Source organism: Plecotus auritus (genome assembly GCF_963455305.1).
Source record: "Plecotus auritus genome assembly, chromosome: 3".
In the NCBI taxonomy this organism is placed as follows: Eukaryota; Metazoa; Chordata; class Mammalia; order Chiroptera; family Vespertilionidae; genus Plecotus; species Plecotus auritus.
Window position 1 is genome coordinate 152,515,917 of NC_137772.1, and position 23,997 is coordinate 152,539,913.

The following is a 23,997-nucleotide window of genomic DNA, read 5'->3' on the forward strand; positions in this document are numbered from 1 at the left end:
AGAAATGGGCGGGGGGAGAAAATGGTTACCCGGGAAAGGGAGACGCAGGAATTAGGAACTAAACATCGCTCCCCATCACGTTGGGGCCAGCCGGGACCAGACGGCTGCCTTCCCTCCCCTTCATCCTCTGCCAGCCTCACGCCAAGGGGAGCGAGGCGCATAGGGACGAGACGCGAAGTTCAAGGCCTTTCTCGGGAACGAAAGGGCTTGAAATTTCCTTTCCAGAGCAGCGGATAAAATGCGAGATGGCCTGGTGCGTAGTAGGGGGCGGAAGCGGGAACGGAGAAACCCAAGCTGGGCGCCGAGGGCGTGGAGGTCGCTAGAGAAGAAGGACGGTTCTGTTGCTAAGCGACTCGTCCTGGGCCCGCCTCCCGCTCGCGTTGCTAGGCGACGGCGAGGCCAGGGGGAGGGCGGCGGTGTGGCCCTACGTGCTGACGCTAATTGTATATGAGCGCGAGCGGCGGGCTCTTGGGTCTTTTTTAGCGCCATCTGCTCGCAGCGCCGCCTCCTGCTCCTCCCGCCGCTGCCCAGAGTCACGGACTGCGCAGCTCCGGCCGCCGGGCTTCCAGTGCTCGCCATCGGTAACGGATGGGGGCCTGAACGAGAAGGGGGAACGGAATGTCGGTCTGGCGGTCGGCGCGGAGGGTCGGGGCGGAGGGACGGAGGCCAGAGCTGGGTCGCGGGGGGAGTCCGAGGCTCCGGCTCGTTCTGTGAGGCCAGAGCCGGGGCCGTCCGCCGAGTTTCGACCCCATAGCCCGAGAGGGCCCCGGGATCACCCCGCGCCTCTTTTTGGGGACAGCTGAGGAGGCGCGGGGGTTGGTGCGGCCTGGGAGGGCCGGGGGCCGTGCCAGGCAGCGCCGCGGGACCCCGAGCGCCACCGGCTTCTCCGCGTGGACGGGGGCGAGGCCGCGGTGTCGGTCGGCGCTCGGAGGGGGCGAGGACTACACCCCTGGCGCCCGGAGTGCCGGCCGGGCTCGACGTCCCCGTTTCCTCAAAATTAATACCCGGAGGAGGCCGCTGGGGGATGGAAAGAACGGCGGAGGCTGCGAATTCCGATGGGAGGGAGGGGCCGTGAAGGGATGAGGCCCTGGGGCGGGGAGGCTGCAAGGCTCCCGGGCTCTCCGCCCCTGGAGGTGGCGACGGTGTGGGGCGGGGAAACCCTGGCGGGTTCCCTCACACGTGGCCGCCACCTGGGACGGATGGGAGACCCCAGCTTCAGTGGCCCTTTCTTGCTGAAAGTTGTAGAAATGGTGGGATGTAAGAATGAGTAGTGAACAATGAGGGTGTCCAGCTCCTAGTCTGCTTCTCTTTGGTCTTCATCTTTTTATTGATACAGCAGGAGAGTATGAATGTTAGGTGATGCGTAAGCAGGGTCTCCATTGCTAGAATATTTTTGTGAACCTCAGGTACAGCTAGAATTTGGATGGGTGTCTTGACCAGGCTTTTTTATTGGGGGAGAATTGATCCTAACTAATGTACCCCTTTAACGGCTCTGAAGTGGCAATACCGAAGGCTTGCCATGTCTTTCATTCTAGGACTTGCATTGCTTTCTTAAAGTTAGTTCCTTTATTGAAGTTCCCAGAAAAGATAGGTTCTTTGACTTTAAGCGGAACTATGTATAAGGAAACCAGATTACCATAGGCTAGTCAATATAAACAAGAGTTAATTTCCTACACCACGTAGTCAACCTTATAATGAAACAACATTGAGGGGAACCACAATATCCGAGGACCTGCTGTATTTATATTTAGAACTGAGGGGGCCCTGACCAGGTAGCTCAGTTGGTTAAGACTGTTAACCTGTTATGCCAAGGTTGTTGGTTGATCCCTATCAGGGCAAATACAAGAATCAATGAATGAATAAATGGAACAACAAAATCAATGTTTCTCCCTTTGTAAAATCAATAAATAATTTTTTAAAACTGACTGGAGGTAAAAGATTTACAGTGATCTTCTGGGAGTATTAATGAGTATCAAATGCTCAAAAATGGGCCAAATTTAAATGTGCGTTTGTTTTTTAAGAAGCCTGAAGGGTAGATGAAACTAAACATCTAATATAATCTTGACTTCATAGATTGTTTTTCTTATTTGATATATAGCATTTAAAAATTTTGCCTGTACCAAAACTTAATACAAAATGCTATTATATTGATCATTAAAAAAAATAATTATACAGTACTATTGACTTTTTAAATGTTTTGTTTTTTAGAGAGAGGAAGAGAGGGCTAGAGAGATGGAAACATCTATGAGAGACATCTATCTATTGCCCCTAGTTGCCCCCTACTGGGGGATCTAGCATACAGCCTGGGCAATGTTCCCTGACCAGGAGTCTTGGTTCATGGGTTAACGCTCAACCATCCAGCCACACCAGCCAGGCGCTTTTTTTTGCTCACTTTATTACTTATTTAACTTCTCCATGTTATCTCCAGATTATTGATTTGATTCTAAACATTAATTACATAGTCCTTTTGTAGAAAAGGGGGCTAAAAGCAGCAGAATCTGTTTGATTTCAAGATGTTAAAGAACAAAATTAAGCCAAGTACATTTGAAGATCTAATTGGCTTTTTTAAAAGGATGGGCAGCATCCCATCCACCCCTTTGAGGATAGGGCAAGGTTGCTGTTAACAAAAAAGAAAACAGGGTTGTTTTCAGCAGGGAGGTTTCTTATTTTATTTTATTATTTTATTTTAATTTAATTTAATTTTATTTTATTTTATTTTATTTTATTGATTTCAGAGGATAGAAACATCAGTGATGAGAGAGAATCACTGATTGGCTGCCTCCTGCACACCCCTCACTGGAGATCAAGCCTGCAACCCCTAGCATGTGTCCTTGACTGGAATCAAATTGGGGACCCTTCAGCCCTCAGCCTGATGCTCTTTCCACTGAGCCAAACCAGCTAGGGCTGGGAGGTTTCTATTATGCAGTTGTCTCTTTCCAAGCGTGTGGAGGGGGGCAAGGAGATGGTCCATGGGACAGATTACTTAATTGGTGTTGAGCAAAAAATTCCAGATTGATTAAGATTGTTTCTGTCTCTCCCTTCCTCACTGAAATCAATAAAAACATGTCTTTAAAAAGATTGTTTTTGGGAGAGGATGAAACTTCAATTAGATAAGGTATTAAATCTAGGTTTGGTATCATGGGCTTTTAGCATGAGTGAGGCCATTTTGGGCCTGTGGTTTTCTCTTTAATAATGTCAAAATACTACTTTGCTTACTCTTCACTTTTTGCTTGGTTGTAAATTTGAAATACTAATGAAAGAAAGGATTAGAGGGAATGGATCCTGATTAATTTAGAAAACTAATGATCTATTCAAATCCTCAAGTGTAATCAAATCTGTGATGACTTGTATTCTGTTGATTCTTTGAGTCAATATTTTAGCACCTATTTGAATATATATCTTACATTATGAACCAAAAAAGCAAATTGGTTTTCTAGAATTGTGATGATGGTGTGAAGAAAAAGATTGGGGGATGGAGTAGTACTTATAACATTCTTTATATGAAGGAACATATAAGTCCCATTTCATGCTAATTTCATCTGAATAAGAAGTTCTTTCATGTTGGGCAGAGTAGGGGTTAGAAGGTGAGTTCTGTCGTTTTCACTCATCCTTGTACTAGTATTGTTTAGTACATTGACAGCAGACCACCAGATCACATTACTGGGCTTGCCACAGAAGTAACCCGTATACTTCTGGTTATCAACTGCCTTTTACTGCTGCGTACTAGTTCTGAAGGTTACCATGTTTTTATTTTTATTGGGAAAGGGGGCTGTAATTTTGAAGAGTTTATTTGGATTACCTTCTAAGGTAAACAGTTACAGAAGAACACAACAGTCAGCACTTATTGGGTGATTATTCAGGTAACATTTTAAATTCTGCATGTATTTATTAACTGATTTAGTGCTCCTGGAGATAGGTAGTATGACCATTTTATTGAGAAAATTGGATAGTTGAAAGAACTTATCCAAGGATGCATAACTGAGCAATGATGATTTATGAATAGGATTATGTATTGCTTTAAAAGGGACAGTTACCTTAAATTATGCTGTACATCAGTTTGGAATTCAAAAGCCCTCTTGCTTGGGTTTCACTATGCTTCAAAGAAAAGCTGTGGCACTTAATGGTTTTGAAGTTGTCTTCCAACATATGTCACATTTCAGGTGAATAAATTTTTTGTTTATGCTTGCATGTATTTTCAAATCCAGTACATTTCTTTGCCATTGGATCAGATAATACCTTAGGTAATGAGATCCCTTGAACAGAAGATAGTGTTCGCAAATAGGAGTTCATTTTGCTTGGGACTAAAGTACTGAGGCCCTGGACCACTGAAAATGTTATTGGAGCAGCAATACTTGAAAGACAGATTTATTGAAGTGCATTTGGAATGAGGTCTGAGGTAAAGGGAAATCTTATCTGTTAACTCTTTTGTTTTAAAACGTGTAGTTTGTAGTGATTGGCTGTTTCATCACAAAGTAGTAATTTTTCATAAAGGAATAATTAGTTTGTAATCTATGGAGCAGTAGGCTGATAGAGAAGGCACCTTGGTATTTGGAATGGTGGATTGGGTATGGCTTTTAAAAGTCAGATTTTAATTCCTAGTTTCTTCACTTAACCTCTGGTGTGTTGCTGAACAAGTTGCTTACTATTTTTTCTGTAAATAAGAGGAAAGCTTAATTCACTATAGAGTAGGCCCTATAAATGTTAACTTTCCTGCTCATTGAAAGTAAGGAGAACTTATTTAGAATTGGGTTTATTGCATTGATAAGTTACTAGATAGCTCATTTCTGGACATCTAGCTATTATAATATCACAAAATATTCAGTGTATGGCCTGATTCTATCACTTGCTACCCTCTTTTTCTCCACTGAAAGGTTTTCTTTGCATTCAAGTTCTCAGGGTAATGTATGCTTTCAGTCCTGATGAACCTTATCTTTTCATTGAGATCTTCTATATATTATATATTTCGGATGGTGAGTTGAACCTTTCACTTTTAAAAAAAATATGTATTTTTTATTGCTTTCAGAGAGGAAGGGAGAGAGAAAGAAACTTCAATGATGAGAGAGAATCATTGATTGGCTACCGCCTGCACTCCCCTTAAGAGGGATCGAGCATACAACCCAGGCATGTGCCCTTGATGGGAATTGAACCTGGAACCCTTCGGTCCACAGGCCGATGCTCTATCCACTGAGCCAAATCAGCTATGGCGAACCTTTCATCTTTTTATCTCTAGTAACTAGAGTCCTGATGCATGAAATTTGTGCAAGGGGCTCGGGCCTTCCTAGCCCCGGTTTTGTCCAGAAGGTCGGCTTTGACCTGAAGGTCTTCCGATGATCTGCTGTTTGGTCTAATTAGCATGTTAGCTCTTTATTATATAGGATGCTTTTACTTAAAGTTGGTTTTCTAATGTTAATACAGTGATACCAATTTTATTTTTTTGGTTAGGATTGTATTTCACTGACAATTTTTAATGGGGGACTTTAGTTAAAATACTTACTTAAAAACATTTGGATATCCTTTTTGCCCCTCATTTCTTATATCTTAGACCTTCCATTTGGGATCACTTGCCTTCTGCTTGAAGAAGGTCCATATGAAATTTATTAGTGAGAGTGCTGGAGAAATTTTTGCCCAAAAGTTTGTTTTATCTTCATACTTAAAGGTTGTTTTTGTTGGGTGTAATATTCTAAAAATCCTTGGCTGGCTAGTGAGGCTCACTGGTTGAACTTCAACCCATGAATCAAGAGGTTACTGGTTGGATTTCCGGTCAGAGCACATACCCAGTTTGCAGGCTCGATCCCCAGTAGGGGGGGTGTGGAGGAGGCAGTCGATCAATGATTCTCATCATTGATGGTTCTATCTCTTTTGCTCCCTCTCTGAAATCAATAAAAAAATATATTTAAAATCCTTTGTTATTTTCAGCATGTTAAGCATAACAGCACATTCTGTTGTCTTTTGGTATTACTGAAAAGAGCTGACTTATTTATCCTGATTGGGATTTGTGGGACTATCAATCATTAGTTCTGGAAAATTTTTTGCTCTTAATTTCTTTAAATATTCTGCCCATTCTCTCTATTCCTAGTACTTGTGTTAAATCTTAAATCTAACTTGTGTTAGACTTCGTTGTATCCCAAAATGCCTTTGAACTATAGTGTTTTCCATCCTTTAGTTTCTGCCATATTTTGGAAGATTGCTTCCAGCTCACTTAATTCTCTCTCTAACTGTGTTTAGTTTACTGTTAAATCTACCTATTTTTTTCTGGAAGTTCTATTTATTTCTTTGACAAATTAGCTATATCACCTTGAATAGATGACTGTTCCTTGTAGATAACAGATGCAGACATCGTATTTTCAAACACAATTAACATGGTTGTTTTTATCTATGTTTATACTTATACATTTGTAGCCTTTTTGACGATATTTAAATTTTCAGAGACTGGTTTCTGTTGTGTTCTTTTCTGTTGCCCCTATTGCTCTTGAAAATTACTTCAATGAATTATTTCAGGTCTAGGATGAAGGTGCCTTTCGCTTATATTTGGATATGCTGTCAGAGACCACTTCAAGCTCATAGTTTGGGGTTTTGAGGGCAACACTGATGAAATGAATTTGGGCTTTTTTCCAGGAGAACTGGTTTATTATCCCTGAGAATTTAGCACTTTGAGGTTACTGCTTAATTGGGGAGGGTTGTCATAAAGATTGCTCAACTTGAAAAGGTCCAGAGCTTTTGATTTCACCCTACAATAGTTTAAATTTGTAGTCGGCAGAGGAGAAACCAAGATGGCGGCATAGGTAAACACCTAAACTGCTGCCTCGCACAACAATTTCAAAACTACCACTAAAAGACAAAACGGATCATCCAGAACCACAGGAAGGCTGGCTAAGTGGAAATTCTACAACTAGAAGGAAAGAGAAAAGCACACTGAGACTCAAAGGAGCTGCGGAAGTAAAGGCAGAGGTACTGAGGCGTGCGCGGAGCGGGCTGGCAACTGAGTACGCAGCTGGCTCTCTCTCATTCGGGAGGGAGACAAAAGCTCCTGACCTCTCTGAACTCCAGTTCCAGGTGAGACTCTGGGGACCCAGACTCATACGGGGAGAAACTGGACTGTCTTGCAGTGGGCGAAACTCGAGGGTAGCTTTCTCTCAGGTGCTTGCAGGGATTACTGCGGGACACTGAGACCCGGGGGTAGGACTGACGGGGAGCCATAGCTGTTTGCTCCGCTCTGAGATCCCGCCCCATGAAGCCATTGCTGGTTGCTCTCTGCCCTGAGACTCCACCCCATCCAAGCTGAGCGCAGAGGCTTTTGCATATGAATGGCCGGGTCCTTTCAATTCTAAACTTACATAACAAACTGCAGTTGAGTCAGTGAGACCCAGAACATCCAAAAGAAGGCCCAAGGCCCTGCAGCAGCTTGCATTGCTTCACAGCTGGACCTCATCTGGGCACCTCCAAACCCCAAACAAAGAAGAGGAATCTGCAGATCTCTCTGTAGCTCCTGCTGGGTAGCCTCAGACAGAGGCTAAATTAGCACCTCCTTGGAGATCCAAGAGCCAGTGTACCCAGGGGTCAGAGTGGGACCATCCAGATTACAACTCCTCAGATCCATAAGGGACACACTCAAGGGGCAGACTCAGTGAGCACCAAAGCCCCACTGAAGCAAGTCTTGTCTCATAAGGGTGTCTCCAGCACAGAAGCTCCCCATCGTAGACACAGCTGATCCTCATAGCCAATTGGCCTGGATCCTCACAGTCAATTCCTCCCAGTGATACCAACAACAATCAAGGCTTAACTACAACAAGCCTGTGCACACAGCCCACAAAGGGGTGCACCAAGAGTGTCCACCTCAGGTAACTGGAGAGGCTGAGCCACTGGGCCCTATAGGACACCTAGCACACAAAGTCACTCTTACCAACAGGGATGCAGCCAAAATGCGGAGACAAACAGGTCACAAATGAAAGAAATGGAGGAAAGCAAATGATTGGATATAGAGTTCAAAACCACGGTTATAAGGTTTTTCAAGAATTTCCTAGAAAAGTCCATAAATTTAGTGAGACCCTTGAGGCTATGAAAAAGGACCAATCAGAAATTAAGCATACACTGACTGAAATAAAAAACAATATACAAAGATCCAACAGCAGACTAGAGGATCGCAAGAATCAAGTCAAAGATTTGAAATATGAAGAAGCAGAAAACACCCAACTGGAAAAGAAAAAAGAATCCAAAAACATGAAGATAGTGTAATGAGCCTCTGGGACAACTTTAAGCGTACCAACATCAGAATTATGGGGGTGCCAGAAGAAGAGAAGAGAGCAAGATACTGAAAACCTATTTGAAGAAATAATGACCGAAAACTTCCCCCACCTGGTGAAAGAAATAGACTTACAAGTCCAGGAAGCGCAGAGAATCCCAAACAAAAGGAATCCAAAGAGGACCACACCAAGACATAATTAAAATGCCAAGAGCAAAAGACAAAGAGAATATTAAAAGCAGCAAGAGAAAAACAGTTAGTTACCTACAAGGGAGCACCCATACGACTGTCAGCTGATTTCTCAACAGAAACTATGCAGGCCAGATGGGAGTGGCAAGAAATATTCAAAGTGATGAATAGCAAGAACCTACTACCAAGATTACCCAGCAAAGCTATCATTCAGAATTGAAGGGCAGATAAAGAGCTTCACAGACAAGAAAAAGCTAAAGAAGTTCATCACCGCCAAACCAGTATTATATGAAATGCTGAAAGGTATTCTTTAAGAAGAGGAAGAAGAAGAAAAAGGTAAAGATAAAAATTCTGAACAACAAATACATATCTATCAACAAGTGAATCTAAAAATCAAGTGAATAAAAAAATCTGATGAACAGAATAAACTGGTGACTATAATAGAATCGGGCATAGAAAGGGAGTGGACTGACAATTCTCGGGGGAAAAAGGGGGTGGGGGTGCGGGAAGAGACTGGATGAAAATTGTACACCTATGGATGAGGACAATGTGGGGTCGCAGTAAGGGCAGAGGGTGGGGTGGGGACTGGGTGGAGGGAGCTATGGGGTGAAAAAAGAGGAACAATTGTAATAATCTGAATAATAAAGATTTATTAAATAAAAAAAGTAAAAAAAAATAAAAAATAAATTTGTGGTCAGCAGTTGCCCTCATGCCAAAAGGGACTTCCTTATACTTATAATTTTGCTTCCTCTTTTGCCTTTTTTGGGGGGTTAGGAATTCCTTACTATCTTATTAGTATTTTCTTTGCTTTTAGGATTTTAACAAATAATTGTTTTTTTCCTTTTTTTAAAACAATATTTTTTTATTGATTTCAGAGAGGAAGGGAGAGGGAGAGAGAGATTTAACATCAATAATGAGAATCATTCTCACCGGTTTGGCTCAGTGGATAGAGTATCCTCTCTATAAAAAAATCAATAAAATATATTTTAAAAAAGTAATAATGAGAATCATTGATGGCTGCCTCCTGCACGCCCCCTACTGGGGATCGAGCCTGAAACCCAGGCATCTGCCCTTGACCTGAATCAACCCGGGACTCTTCATTCCCCAGGCCTGTGCTCTATCCACTGAGCCAAACCTGCCAGGGCAACAAATATTGTTTTTCATTTGTAGAATTGATCTGCATGATCTAACTTCTTGCTGCCAGGAATGGAAATTCTTTAGTTTTCTTAGAAAGCATTTTCATGTGGGATTAGTAAAATTCTCATTGATTTTAATTTTTGGCTGCAGTAAAATAATTAATGTAGGTGTTAACCTAAACTTGTGTTTCTCAGTGTAATCTGATTATCTTAAGATGGCCTACTTCAGAAGCTATGTTTCTTATTTAGAATGTGGATTTTTGGGTCTGCTCCATCAGACCTGATGATTCAGAATCTCTGAATCTCTTTCAAAAAAATAAACTATTGTTTGAATTCTAAGTGTAATACCACAAATTGGACACTGAGGGTTAGCAATGTAGGTGTAATATTACTCTAAATATTAGATCTTGGCTGTTAAAATCAGTACCTCTTCTTAACACTTTAATAAGCATATGAAGCATGTTGGTATAAGGAATCATATCTTACATCATTTTGTGAGTTAAAGACTAAGGTTTTAACTTTTTAAAGATAAAAACTTCATTTTAATGGGGGGTTCTAAGCTTGATTAAGAACTTTTTTTTTAACTAATCTGCATTATCAGTAGCATTCAGCCATTTTTCTGCCTGACTCTAACACACTTTACCTTAAGTTTTAGTTTTCTAGAAGCAGGGTTTTTAAATTTGTTTTTGGTTAATCCTCACCTGAAGATATTTTACCATTGATTTTCAAAGAGAGTGGGAAAGACAGAGAGAAACACATTGATTGGTTGCCTCCTGCACGAGCCCTGACCAGGGCCCAGGCTGGGGAGGAGCCTGCAACTGAGGTACATGCCCTTGACTGGAATTGAACCCAGGTCCCTTTGGTCAGTAGGCCGATGCTCTATCCACTGAGCCAAACAAGCTAGGGCTTAAGTTAATACTAATCCTAAATAAGAAAGAACTTAGGCTGTGCTTTGATCGGTTAACCAAGAGCATTGTTGACAGTGTTCCAGCAAGCATATCTAGGTTAGGCTAACGGGTGTGGTTGTCATCAGTGATATGATATGAAGTACATTTGAAGAGACAGGAAGGTTTAGTTGACATTGGTTGGGACCCAGACCTTTAAACTATCCTATATACTAGTTAATAGCTAATATGCTAATTAGACTGAACAGCAGAACCAACGTCTGGACGACCTTCCGGATGAAGCCGAGGCTGCGAGGTCCGAGCCACTTGCATGAATTTCGTGCATCGGACCTCTAGTCTATAATAATAATCTATAATAATAAAAGCATAATATTAGACCCAGTCTGCACGAAGCCGTAGCGGGCAGAGGCTGCATTTCGTGCATCTGGCCTCTAGTCATTACATAATTTAAAAGGCTGCCATTTGATATAAGGATTTTTAAACTTTTAAAAAAAGATTTTAGGGGGATCATAATGAGTATAGAAGGTGGCAAATTTTGGCTTTTAAACATGAATTAGATAAAAATTAATGCTGTTCAAAATGAAGGGGGTTTTGTTCTGTGAGGGTACTAAGTAGCCTGAAAGTTTAAGCAAAAATTGACCATTCCTGGGTGTCACAGGAATTTGAATAAAGATCCTTTGTAGTGTTTCTTTTCTGTGATTCTAACATACATTAGACTTTTTAGCAACAGTGCCATTATAAAAGTCCTTACATGATAGATTCTAAATGCCTACTAGTAACTTGCTTATTTTAAGTTGTATCCTCTGAAAACTTACTTGGGCTACATGAAAGTCTCTGTTCCATGATTTTTCTAAAAATATATTTTTATTGATTTCAGAGAGGAAGGGAGAGGAAGAGATAGAAACATCAATAATGAGATTGGCTACCTCCTTCATGCCCCCTACTGGGGATCGAGCCCACAACCTGGGCATGTGCCTTGACCAGAATCTAACCCGGGACCCTTCAGTCCACAGGCCAATGCTCTATCCACTGAGCCAAACCAGCGAGGGCTTAACTGATGCTTTTTTAATGGGAGTATACATTTCTTTTGGGATAGTTTTCAACATGGTTTTGATTTAAAGGGTTTTGGTTTTAAATAAATTGTATGCTTTTTTTTTTAACATTGTTGTTTCTCTCCATAGATATTTGGAGTTCCTAACAACATGGCAGACATTGAAAAGTAAGTGACAGATAGTTCCTTTCTTTTTCAGATATTTGTACTGTGATATAGTTAGCAGTACTAGCTATGTAGTAGGAAATGTATGGTAATGACTAATGTTTAGTGCCTACTCTTTATAAAAGTTCCATACCATGTATCCAAGACAAAAGGTAGTATATATATTCATTGTCATAAATATAGTAAACCACTTATCAGTGTTTATTCTTAGGAAAGTGCTGAGCACAATAATGAATCATAAATACTTGCAGAGTCCACTTTACCCTATATGTATTTCCCAAAGATTTTTATGCCAAACATTGTAATGTACCATACGTACAAGATAGTGTTACAAATTGTCTATGTAGAGTTTAAAGAATAATAGGACACTATGTACAGCTTTTAAAAATAGGACATTACTACTGTTAGAATGTGTGTCCCCTCTCAATTGCTATCTTGGCTTTTGTCTGATTTGTTTCTTTGTTGTTTTTCTTTAGAGATTTACCACCTGTAAATTCTTAATGTTTAATTCTGACAATCTGAATAGTGGTCACACACTTAGATATATAAAGAAAAAGGCAATATTACCATTAGTTGAAAGTTCCAAGATCTACCTAATAAAAGAGTAACATGCTAATTGACCATACCTTTGTGACGCCCACCAGCCATTCAGGACTGAGTATGCAAATTAACCCAACCAAGATAGCAGGTTAATTTGCATATGTAGGCACAGAGCGGCCAGGGGCTTTCCGCACCACCCCAGCCGCTCTGGGCCTCTGGGCAGCGTGGGAAGGGGGAAAGGCGGCTCTGGGCCGGAGCGAAGGTGGTGCCAGCAGCCAGGGGAAGGAAGGCCCATTCTTGCACGAATCTTCGTGCATCAGGCCTCTAGTAGGAAAATAAAAGGCTGTCTGGGTCATAGTCTGGCTTTAACTTTACTGAGGCTTTTTCAACTTTTCAAGGGCTTATTTTGGAGAAGTCATTGGGTAAGGTCATGCGTCCTGCAAACAGGGTTAATAATATAGTGTGGATGGGTATCTTGCAGAAATATGGTCAGGAAAAATGGGATATGCTGCTTGTAATTTTACAGTAGCCTGCCAACTTAGAGGACAGGTTAAAACAGAATACTTGGGGGTAGGGATGGCATGATATGATTATCTACAGCTGTTTCAGACAACAGAGCATGGAGATGGAAAAGCAGGAAAATTTTAGCACAAGGATAACACATTGAAGTACTATATATGTAAGAATCTGACTAATTTTCCCATGCATGCTGTCTTCAGAATAAAAAGAAGAGTGGCAGCAGGCATTTTTGTGATCATGGCTTTCAAAGTATTGTTGCCTCAGTCACATTCCTCCAATCTGGATTTCTTAGCATTAGCTAAGAAATTGTGCATCTGTTTCTATCTTACTGAGGTTTCCTCAGTTTCTCCTCTCTCGGTTTTGCTGTTTGTGATATCCCCTGTTTTCTTTGTTGGTTCTTTAGTATCTTGGAAGAGTACAAGGGAAGTAAATTATTTTAAATGGCATGAATGAAAATGACATTTCTGCTCTTATGCATGATAGTTTGTAGAATTCTAACTTAGAAATCGTTTTTCTAAGAATTTTGAAGGTATTGCTGCTCCATTGTCACCTGGCTTCCAGTCTTGCTGTTTTGAAATTCAGAGTCATAATTCTTGATCATTTGTATGTGGCACTTAAAAAAAAATCACACAATGTATCTTTATTCTGGAAGCTACTCTGGTTTCAGAATTCAGAAATTTTATATTATTGGAACAATTTTTTTTTTTATCGCTTGTGTTGTGCATTCACTGGTGGACCTTAAGTACCGGGGAATATTCTTATTTTGATTCTGTTTTCTCTTTCTGGATCTCCTGTTATGTTGTATGTTGGACTGATTCTTCTAATTACCTTTTGTACTATTTTCCATCTTTGTCTCATTGCTCTTTCTAAGGAAAGCTAAAGAAACTTTATCTTTCAACTCTTTGTATTTTCTAAATTTTTATTTTTTTAGTTTTCATGAGCTCCTTTGCTCTCTGTTCCTGTTTTTTAGCATCTTGTTCTTGTTTTATGGATTATAATATATTTTTCTGGATGCTTCCTTCCCCTGTGTAGTCTTATTTGCTCAAAAATTTTATCCTTCCTCTGTTTTGGTCTCAATGTAAGAGGCTTTCCTCAAAAAAGAAGGTAATCATTAAGATTGGGGTGGGGTGGGACAGGCAGTTGAAGAATGTTTTAAAAAGTTGACTGAACATTTGAGTGTTGTGGGGATGCTTGTTCATTTGGGACTTTAATGTAAGGTCACCAGTGTGGGCATTTGTTATGAATCCCCAGTGACAGAATGTTTTTTTTGCTTTTTTTTCCTGGGCTGGTCAGATACACCTTAGTGAAGGGTGGGTGTTCTGGGAGCCAAATTGGGAGATGACTGCTAGGGAGGAGTCTCTACATATTCAGTATTCTAGTGTGCATATTGTCATATCTTTGATACTAGTAACTGTCTGTGATCCTTCGGTCCAGCTTCTCAGTTTAACCCTTTCCAGAGAAGAAACTATCATCTGCTGTAGTGAGGGAAAGGATCTGAGAATTTAACTGCTTAGCAGGTTTTGCTCTGTCCTCCCTATTTTATTCAGATTAAGTGTTCTTTTTAAGATTCTGTGTTTGAGCTGGTTCTCAGCTTTCCCACTGCTTAGATTTCAGTCCTCAGTGAAGTTGCTGCTCCTGAGTCTCCTTGTCTATTCTTCAGAGTGTGTCTGTTTAAAAACCCTTTATCATAATTTTAGTGGGGATCCTGGAAGGATTGAGATCAAATGATTATGTGCAATTTGCCATCTTAACTGTCTTTTTTTTTTTTAATACATGTTTTTATTGATTTCAGAGAGGAAGGGAGACAGAGAGAGAGATAGAAGCATCAGTGATGAGCAAGAATCATTGACCAGCTGCCTCCTGTGCACACCCACTACTGGGAATTGAACCCACAACCTGGGCATGTGCCCTGACCTGGAATCGAAATGTGACCTAGTTCATAGGTCGATGCTCAACAACTGAGCCACACCCTTCAGGCACTTTCATTTTTTAAATTTTGAGGGGGGAAAAAAAAGAGTTCATGACCTCTTTCATTATTTAATTTTGGATGCCTGTGAGCCTTTGGAGAGGAAAGGGAAGAGGGGATTCTTGTTATGTAAAGCAAAAGTAGCAAACTTTCTGTGTAGAGGACCTGATCTTAAATATTTTAGGCATTTTGGGCCATATGATCTTTTGTAACTACTCAGCTCTGCTGTTACAGTGTGAAAGCAGCCATAGACAATACATAAATTAATTAACTGGCTGTATTCCAATAAAACTTTACTTACAAAAATAGGAGTGGGCTGGATTTGGCCATGTCACATAGTTTGTGGACCCCTGTTTTAAAGCTTTAAGATTTAGATGTTTAATAAGTGGTTGAATGAAATGACACTGAAGGAAGAGCAAGTTTACACTATGTCATAGATACTCCAGAAATGATTATTTTGTTTTTGATGAGAAGGCTGATTTTATTTTTCCCCTTTAGTTGATGGGAATGTAAATTTTGCTAGCAGAATACAGTTGACTTTTTCTGTGCTTGTCCCCATGTGAAACTTAGATAGTATTTGTCCATATATGAAACATTTTCAAATGCTTTTCTGAACATGTAAAGCAACTGAATCAAATAAATAGTAAAATCCCTATATATTGACTTAGATATTATTTACCTTTTTAATGCTGATTATAATCTCAATCTTCAGAAACTAGATTTTTAAGATGAAATGGGAAGACTGTTATCTTACTATTTTTCACCTTCTCTTCCAATGCTGCCATCCTCCTGGCTTTGCTCTAAGCATAAAGTAGTCTCAGGCCTTTTTAATTTTTACTGTTTTTCCCCATCTTCACTGTGAAGTAAAGAAAAAGGATGAAAGTCCACAAAGATAGTGAGTACAGGCTGATATACAGTAGTTGCTCCACAGCCATCAGGGATCCAGAATTCTTCTGTTTTTCCAAACTCCTTCATCCTTAGCTGGTGACTTCTATTCTCTAGGTTGCCTCATGGTCCAGTGTGGCTGCCCAGGCTGTAGCCATCACATCCATATTCTAGGGAGGAAGCAAGGTAAAAAAAAAAAAAAAAAAAAAAGCCTCTTAGCTATTTACCATCCTATAAAGGGAGGTTTCTCAAAGTTCTGTATTACTACGTTTTCTCTTACTGCTAAAATCTAGTCATGTAAGCCACACGCTAACTAAAAGGTAGGCTGGGAAATGTAGATTTTTTTCTAGCTTTGTAAATTGCCATCTCATATAATATTATGGTGCTGTTACTAAGAAAAATCAATAGATATTGGGTAGGAAACATACTTCCTGACATCACATTCTCTGAACCAAAACCTGTTAAACCATATTTTTAAAGCTTGAAGTATAACCTTTATATTTGACCACATGCTTTTAAAAGAAATTTAAAAATATTTGTACTTGTTTACATATGAAGTTAGAAAGAAAACAGAATTACCTTTTGGATTTTCTATTTCATATTTTTGAAAAAGGCATATCAACCTAGGAAATGAATTGAAGTATTTCTACATATTTTATATTTTCGGTAATTTGGTACATTTGAACCTTGGTGTGATACTATGATATTGTAGCAAAGAACAGTCTGAACTTGATCAAGATTTGGATGATGTTGAAGAAGTAGAAGAAGAAGAAACTGGTGAAGAAACAAAAATCAAAGGTATTATTTTAAATTTTTTCAGGCTCTAGTGATTACTGGCACTTGTCTTCCAGAGCAGCGGTCGCCAACCTTTCAGACCTCACGGACCACTGGTTGGCGACTGCTGTTCTAGAGGGTAGTAATAAATACCGTTCTCTTTTTGATCCTTATCCCCCAGCCCGTACCTCAGTTTAGTAACAGTTTGATGTTGGGGGAGGGAAGAAAGAAAGGAGGACAAGAGGAAGATGGGGATGAAATGATAGTAAAGGAGGAAGGTGTGAGTATAGTGATCCCTCAGAAGTCACTGTGTTTGTACCCTCTACTGCTAGAGTGACATGGCATAGTTGGGTCAAACAGCTTAGCTACCCATGAGTTTTGTCTGAATTTAGAAATGTTAGAGATGTTGGGAGTTGTTTTTGGTGATGCTTCTATACAAATACCATTTGTTTAGATTTACTTGAAAATGTTTCGTATTTAATATGTAGACAATATATATATAGTGTGTGTGTGTGTGTGTGTGCGCGCGCGCACGCGTGCACGCCCATGCCCTTTTTAATCCAACCAAAAAAGAGACATTAAAATTAGTGATGGTGGTATGGAATTACTTTAGGTTTTGTCCTATAGATAGAAACCAAGAATATTAAGGTAACAGATGAATCAACTTTTCTTTTCTTTTTTTTTAATAAATATATTTTATTGATATTTTTACAGAGAGGAAGGGAGAGGGATAGAGAGCTAGAAACATCGATGAGAGAGAAACATCGATCAGCTGCCTCCTGCACACCTCCCACTGGGGATGTGCCCGCAACCAAGGTACATGCCCTTGACCGGAATCGAACCCGGGACCCTTCAGTCCGCAGGCTGACGCTCTATCCACTGAGCCAAACCGGTTTCGGCTCAACTTTTCATTTTTAAGCCAGAATGAGGTTAATTGTTAAGACTAGTGAACTTAGTTTTAGCTTTCATTATGCAACATTTTCTTAAAAGATAACAGACCATGTGTCCTTAGTGGCCGGTATTGATATTCTGAAGACATGGGTTATCACAACTGTACATCTAATAATCAAATTAATATTAGCAGTCATTTGAAAACACAATTGGAAAAATTAGATGGAAATTTTGGGTAATGTCTGTTGAAGAAGATAGCAAACTAATTTTTGCATATATCTAGCTTACATTTGGATTAAGTATAATTTCGAGACATGCTGATAACCAAATTTTGATTGGTTTTAGTTACAACCTTTGACTTATCTCAACTGTTAACTTTCTCTATTGAGACATACACAGGCACATTATATAAACAAACATCAAATAAATAATTTAGGTTACTCATTGTACTTTTTCCCAGGCTCCAAACTGTCACTATATTTGCAGTTTTCTGATAATGTGTTGTCTGCCTTCGAAGAATTATCGAGTCATAGGTAGGCATCTGGATGAAACTATGAACATCCCAAAATGCAAGATGGCTGAAACATAAGATGGTAGTAGTAAGAGAAGGAATACTGTTGATAGAAGTTGTGTAAATGGTCTTGAGACATGGCATGCATTAGAAATCATTAGGAATCTGAACATTAGGTTTTCCTAGGGTGAATTTTCTTTAGCTTGCTGCTCATCTCTACTCCTACCAGCTAGTCAGGAAACCTCATGATTGGATTGTCCTATTAAAATAGCATAATACGTTTTCATAAAATCCTTCTTTCGATGCCCCCCTCCCCCTTTTTTTTAAGCGCGTCAGCTGACTGTTCAGATGATGCAAAATCCTCAGATTCTTGCAGCCCTCCAAGAAAGACTTGATGGTCTGGTAGAAACACCAACAGGATACATTGAAAGGTACAAGTTCTTTTTCATAGTTCTTATTTCTCTTTCTGTAATCAACATTGCAGGTGTAACTATTTTTAAGGCCATCTGGGACTTATGTACGTAATAGTGGAAAGCTCATGTTTGTTAATATCTAGGTTTTGCTAAGTACCAACAATTTAGAGTTGGTCTTTTTAAAGTTTAATTTCGTTTCCACAGGAAGTATACTGATCTTAATCATTTCTGAGATTTATTTAGAAGTTTTATTAGAAATGCACAGAATTAGAAGAAATAACAGATTTCTTATTTAATTTGTTGGCAATATAAATCATTAGTAATAGCTGAAATATTCTATTCTGCTTGCAATTTTTTATATGGCTTTATGATTTTCAGATCCATCCATGCTGTTATCTATATGTATCTCTAGTAGCTTAGCCTCTAAATGTTTCCTAGATCTCCTTGGTGTTTGTCCACCATGTTTTTTATTATATGCGTTTTCTTTGATGGATAACTAGATTGCCTCCAAGCTCTATCAACACGAAGTCCATTGTAATGGTCATTGTACATTTCCTCTTAAGGAACTATGTAAGAATATTTTTGAGATTTGTACTTATCAGTGGAATTGCTAGTTCTGGGCTTTGCAAGCCTTAAGTACTTCCAGCTAGCTTTCTAGGATGACTGTATCCAGTACAATGAAGGTTGCTTTATCTTTGTGTCCTTTCCAACAGTTGGCATCATTCAGCTTTATAGTTTTTTACTTTTACCAACTGAAGAGGTGCAGGCTTATTTTATTTGGATTTCCTGATTTCTGATGAATTTTTCTCATCATGATTGTGAGGCTTTTAGGTTGCTCATTTGTATCCTTTGCCCTTTTTCCTATTTTGGGCTTACTGTCTTTTTCTTGTTTTGCAGGGTTTCTTATGTATTCTAGGTATTAATCCCTTATTAGTCATTTTTACTTACTTTACACATAGCACCCTCTATTGAACAAAATTATTATTTTTTATGTTTATTCAATTTTTACCTATGATTTGTTCTTTTGAAGTTAAGTCTCTCCTAGTTCCTTCTCTATTTCCGATTGACTAGTTTTAACATTAGGTCTTCAATTCCTCTAGGGTACATCTTTGTATTTAATGTGAATAGGCATTCATTTTTTTTTTCTTTTTTAGTGTGCTAGCACATTTATTGCATATCACTTTTTTTATAAACTCGTATGTTTATCTTTGAGCAGGACTCTGCTGTTTCATTGATTTTTGTTTGTTTGTTTTTTTATCCTCTTGTTTTGTCATTGTCACACTTAATTACCATGGCTTTATATAGTATGTTTTAGTATCTGGCAGGATGAGTTGCTTTCTTCTGCCACCCCTCACCTCACACAAGCTCTCTACTCCCACTCGCTTCGTGGTTTGACCTAACCATCTGTAGACCTTTATCATACATACATGAATGACAGTAAGTTTATCAGGGTTCGTTCAAAAAACAAACAACTAAAATTTCGTTTTGTTTTGTTAATCCTCACCTAAGGATATTTTTCCATTGATTTTTTAAAATATATTTTATTGATTTTTTTTTTTTTACAGAGAGGGAGAGGGATAGAGAGTTAGAAACATCGATGAGAGAGAAACATTGATCAGCTACCTCCTGCCCACTCCCCACTGGGTATGTGCCTCCAACCAAGGTACATGCCCTTGACAGGAATCGAACCTGGGACTCTTGAGTCCGCAGGCTGACGCTCTAGCCACTGAGCCAAATCGGCCAGCGCTCCATTGATTTTTTTAGGGAGTGGAAGGAGGGGGAGAGGAAGAGACAGAGAAACATCGATATGAGAAGGACACATTGATTGGCTGCCTACCACTTGCGCCCAACCATGGTCAGGGATCGAGCCTGCAACCGAGGTACATGCCTTTGACCGAAATCGAACCCAGGATCCTTCAGTCTGTGGGCTGATGTTCTATCCACTGAGCCAAACCAGCCAGGCCCAAACTAAAATTTTTGATAGCTATTGCATTGAATAATTAAATATATTAGCATGGTAGGGATTATATCATTTTTCATATTAAATGGTTTCATCCATATCCTTGTATTTATTCAGATCAGACTGTCCTTTATTATAGCTTTTCTATATAGTCTGTTTTTGGTTAATTCCTATATACCTTAGTTGTGTTGCTATTGTGAATAGTATCTTAATATTTTAATGTATTTTATGGCTGGCTGTTCTTGATGCAGAGAAGGAGGGCTCTTGATTTTTTTTTTTTTAAAGTTGATTTTGTATTGGAAATCTTGGTACACTTACTATAGTAATTTATTCTATATTTTCTCCAACGGGTAAAAGATCTTACCTGAAAATACTGGCAGTTTTAGCTGTAATCTTCAATGCTACGCTAAACCACATGTTTGTTTTTCTTTATTTATAACATTGGCCAATATTATGGTAAGCATCAGTGTTAAAATGGGCATCTTTATCTTATTTCTAACCTTAACCAGGAATGAATATAAAATCTCCATTAAATTTTGTGTCTATGATTTTTATGACCTTTTTTTTATATCAGTTTAGATGGTCTTCTGACTTTTCCTTTGAATCATTAAGTACATATTAAGTATATATTTTTTGAAATACATAGTTTGGATATCAAACTAACCTCACATTCCTGGAATAAGCTTAATCATGATGTATTGTTACATCATTGAGTTGGGTAGTTAATACATTTATTCAGGATCTTTATTCATTCGTGAAATGAATATATGCATGTATGGATGTACAATAAAAAAACTTTCAAGGGTGGTAATTCTATCCCCTGGTTTTAGAGTCAAGATTTGGACTGCCTAATGAAATGAACATGGCTGCTTTTACTTTTTTTCCTGTTTCCTGAAATGACTTGTATAAGATAGAAAGTAACTGTTTCTTGAACCGTTGGTAGAACTCTTCTAAAAATTGACTTGGATCTTTGAGATTTGGGAAGAAAGGTTCTGGGAAATTTTTTCTTATTTTTTAAATCTAATTGGCCTCTTCAAGTTCTCTTATGCCAATTTCAAAGTTTATATTCTTCTAAATAATGGATGCATTTTACCAAGTTTAAAATTGATTAGTATATACCAGTAATTCATGCTATTTTTTAAAATCTGTGATTAATTTTCCCTTTGTATTTTGCATCTTCATCAGTTTTGCCAGTTGCCTCAATCTTACTTGTTTTTTAGAACCAGCTTTTGATTTTTTATTTTCGTATATATATTTGTTAATTGCTGCTCTTTCTGTGGCTTTAATATTATTTCCTTATTATTTCTAATTTTCCAATTTCTGTTTATAATTTTTTAATTGAATGCTTAGTTCATTTAATTTTTTAAAGAGATTAATTTGTATCTTTGACCTTAATCTGTTTTTGTAAATGTTCTGTGAGTGTTAAATATGAAGATCTATATGCTTAAATTAATTGCCCAAGCTTATTCATTTTGTTGTTTGGGTTCTTCTTACTTCTCATTATTGTATGCTTGATCTAATAGTCTGGGAAGGATGTGTTAAAAATCTTAATTTATCTGTTCTCACTGTGAATCCATCAGTTGTGGATTGTGTCGTAAATTGTTTTGAGATTAAGATAGTTTTCTTTTGGGTTTTATTTACCTGGCATGTCTTTTTCCATCCTTGTATCTTACTCTAATGTGAATGTTTGCTTCATTATTAATAATTTCAACTCTACATTTCTTAAAAGTGGTAATAATTTGGTCTCAATTGCTACCATATTTTCCTTATTTTTAAATTTATTGTTGGGTTTTTCTGTTTTCCATTGAATAGAACAAAAGGTGACTTCTGATTTCAAAGTTAAATGCATTCCTTTTTTGTTGTTCTTATAGGAGAGTGGCTTATAACCCAATACCTAATTTTATTTACCCCTGTTGATTTTTTAAATTCACCAATATCTATATTGTTTATAAATAACTTCTAGTCCTGTTTCTTTCTTTTAAGGCAACAGTAAAATTTCCCAAGGTATTTGAACACCCTCTATCTATAGCCTCTCCTGGATTTTTTTTAAACTTACAAATTATTTCTTAAAGTTCTCAATTATCTTAAAATTTCACTTTATTCTTGTATATATACAGTATTTTCTTTTGAAGCCTTATGTCAGTTTGATTTTTTTTTTTGTAGGTTATTTGTTTTCTTCATTGAACTCTTAGAATTTTCTTTTGTCTTTGATAATCATAAATCTCATTAACATGTCTGGGGTTAGGGTAAAGATTTTCATACTGCTTTTTAACTTTGAGAAATTCTCTCTCTCTCTTTTTTTTTTTTAGATATTCACCGCCCTTTGTTTTTTAGCTATTGTTAACGTCATTCATATCTCATAGCTTTTCTGTCTCTCCTATCTGGAGAGCTTTTCAACCTCAGACTTTCTTCAGTTGAACCTGTCTTGTTTATCCTATTTGTTGGTCATTTTAGTTACTGCATTTTTCATAATAATCCTGTCTTGTTTCAGATTTCTTGGTCTTGTCTCATACTGCTACTATCTTCCCTATTCTCTAAGTATATATATTCTGTTGAAATTCTTAGTCTAATAATTCTGCTTCAGGTGATAAGTATTTCATTCATTCTGTACTCAAGTGTCTAGTTATTTTGGCCTTAGAGCTTAGGGATTATGACAAGTATTGAGGGAGGAATGAAGATCAGACTCTGGTTTGTGACAATCCTGTAGAGTTTAAGGAGAAGGGGATGAGATGAACCTAAGGAGAGTTTCAGTTACTTCGGATTTAAAGTTTGCTGACAATTCTGGGCAATTTTTTGGCTGCTTTGGGAGGAGGCAGTCTCCTGGTTGTAATCCATTGTATCTGGATTGAAGGGGGTGGAGTCAGTGCTTGTGGGTTTTGAGTCAGTCCAGTTTTCATCAAATCTATGTTATTCTAGAAACACTGGCACTGGGCTCTGAAGGGTGAAGGGGACAGCAATGAGTGTTGAAAGGCAAGCGCAGAACTTAAAGGCTACCCACTCTGGTCATTCTAGGGTGTTTTCCCAGGTGGTAGCTCAACCCCTATACCGGTTAAACACAGACTTCAATCTTAGAAGTTGCTTGTGTATATGTGCATGTATGGTATATGTACATGTATATGTGCACATCGGAGTGGGAGTAGAGGCCAGAAGCCCAATGACAGAACATTAAGCTTTTTGTTTGTAAGAAATAAAGTTGATAATGTTTTGGTATTTATTTTTTTGCTTGGTTATCTTTTTTTAAAAAATATATTTTTATTGATTTCAGAGAGGAAGGGAGAGGGAAAGAGAGATAGAAACATCAGTGATGAGAGAGAATCATTGATCAGTTGCCTCCTGCACACCCCCTACTGGAGATTGAGTCCACAACCCAGGCATGTGCCCTTGACCGGAATTGAACCTGGGACTCTTCAGTCCGCAGACTGACGCTCTATCCACTGAGCCAAACCAGCCAGGGCTTTACTTGATTATCTTAACTAAAGTGATTTAGTAAGATACTTGATTTACAACAATCTGTCTATGGCAGGAAATTCTAATCTGGATTCTAGATCGGTTGTACAGATTTACTGAAGTTAGGTAAATTTTGAATGTTAGCATATTTTGGGAGGTAGAGGGGTTCATACATGTAAGCATTCTTTGAGGGGCTCACAGACTAGGTGTGTATAACCTTTTAAATATCTATGTGCTATAGTAAATTGTATAATACATGAGTTACATCTCAATAAAGCTGTTAGTTAAAAAAAAAATGTCCCCTCGTCATAAAATATTATAGTCTTATTTAATTTCAAATTCCAAATTAGAGACTACAATAGAAAATAATGGTGTAGGGTACTGTCCTGTTTACCAGTATACATAT

General features: G+C 38.5%; 1 protein-coding gene across 5 annotated transcripts in view; it reads left to right on the forward strand.

Moving 5' to 3' along the window:
* The first annotated feature begins 262 nt into the window (after positions 1 to 262).
* Positions 263 to 23,997, forward strand: part of NAP1L1 (nucleosome assembly protein 1 like 1) — a 35,275-nt gene continuing 11,540 nt past the window's right edge. Inside the window, exons 1-4 of one of the 5 annotated variants that reach the window (XM_080661693.1) lie at positions 263 to 581; positions 11,651 to 11,688; positions 16,308 to 16,393; positions 18,100 to 18,202. In XM_080661693.1, coding sequence (XP_080517819.1) covers positions 11,672 to 11,688; positions 16,308 to 16,393; positions 18,100 to 18,202 — 206 coding nt within the window. In that variant the 5' untranslated portion in view covers positions 263 to 581; positions 11,651 to 11,671. The remainder of the gene's footprint in view (positions 582 to 11,650; positions 11,689 to 16,307; positions 16,394 to 18,099; positions 18,203 to 23,997) is intronic. The other 4 variants (XM_080661691.1, XM_080661692.1, XM_080661695.1 and 1 more) reach the window with 4 other exon arrangements.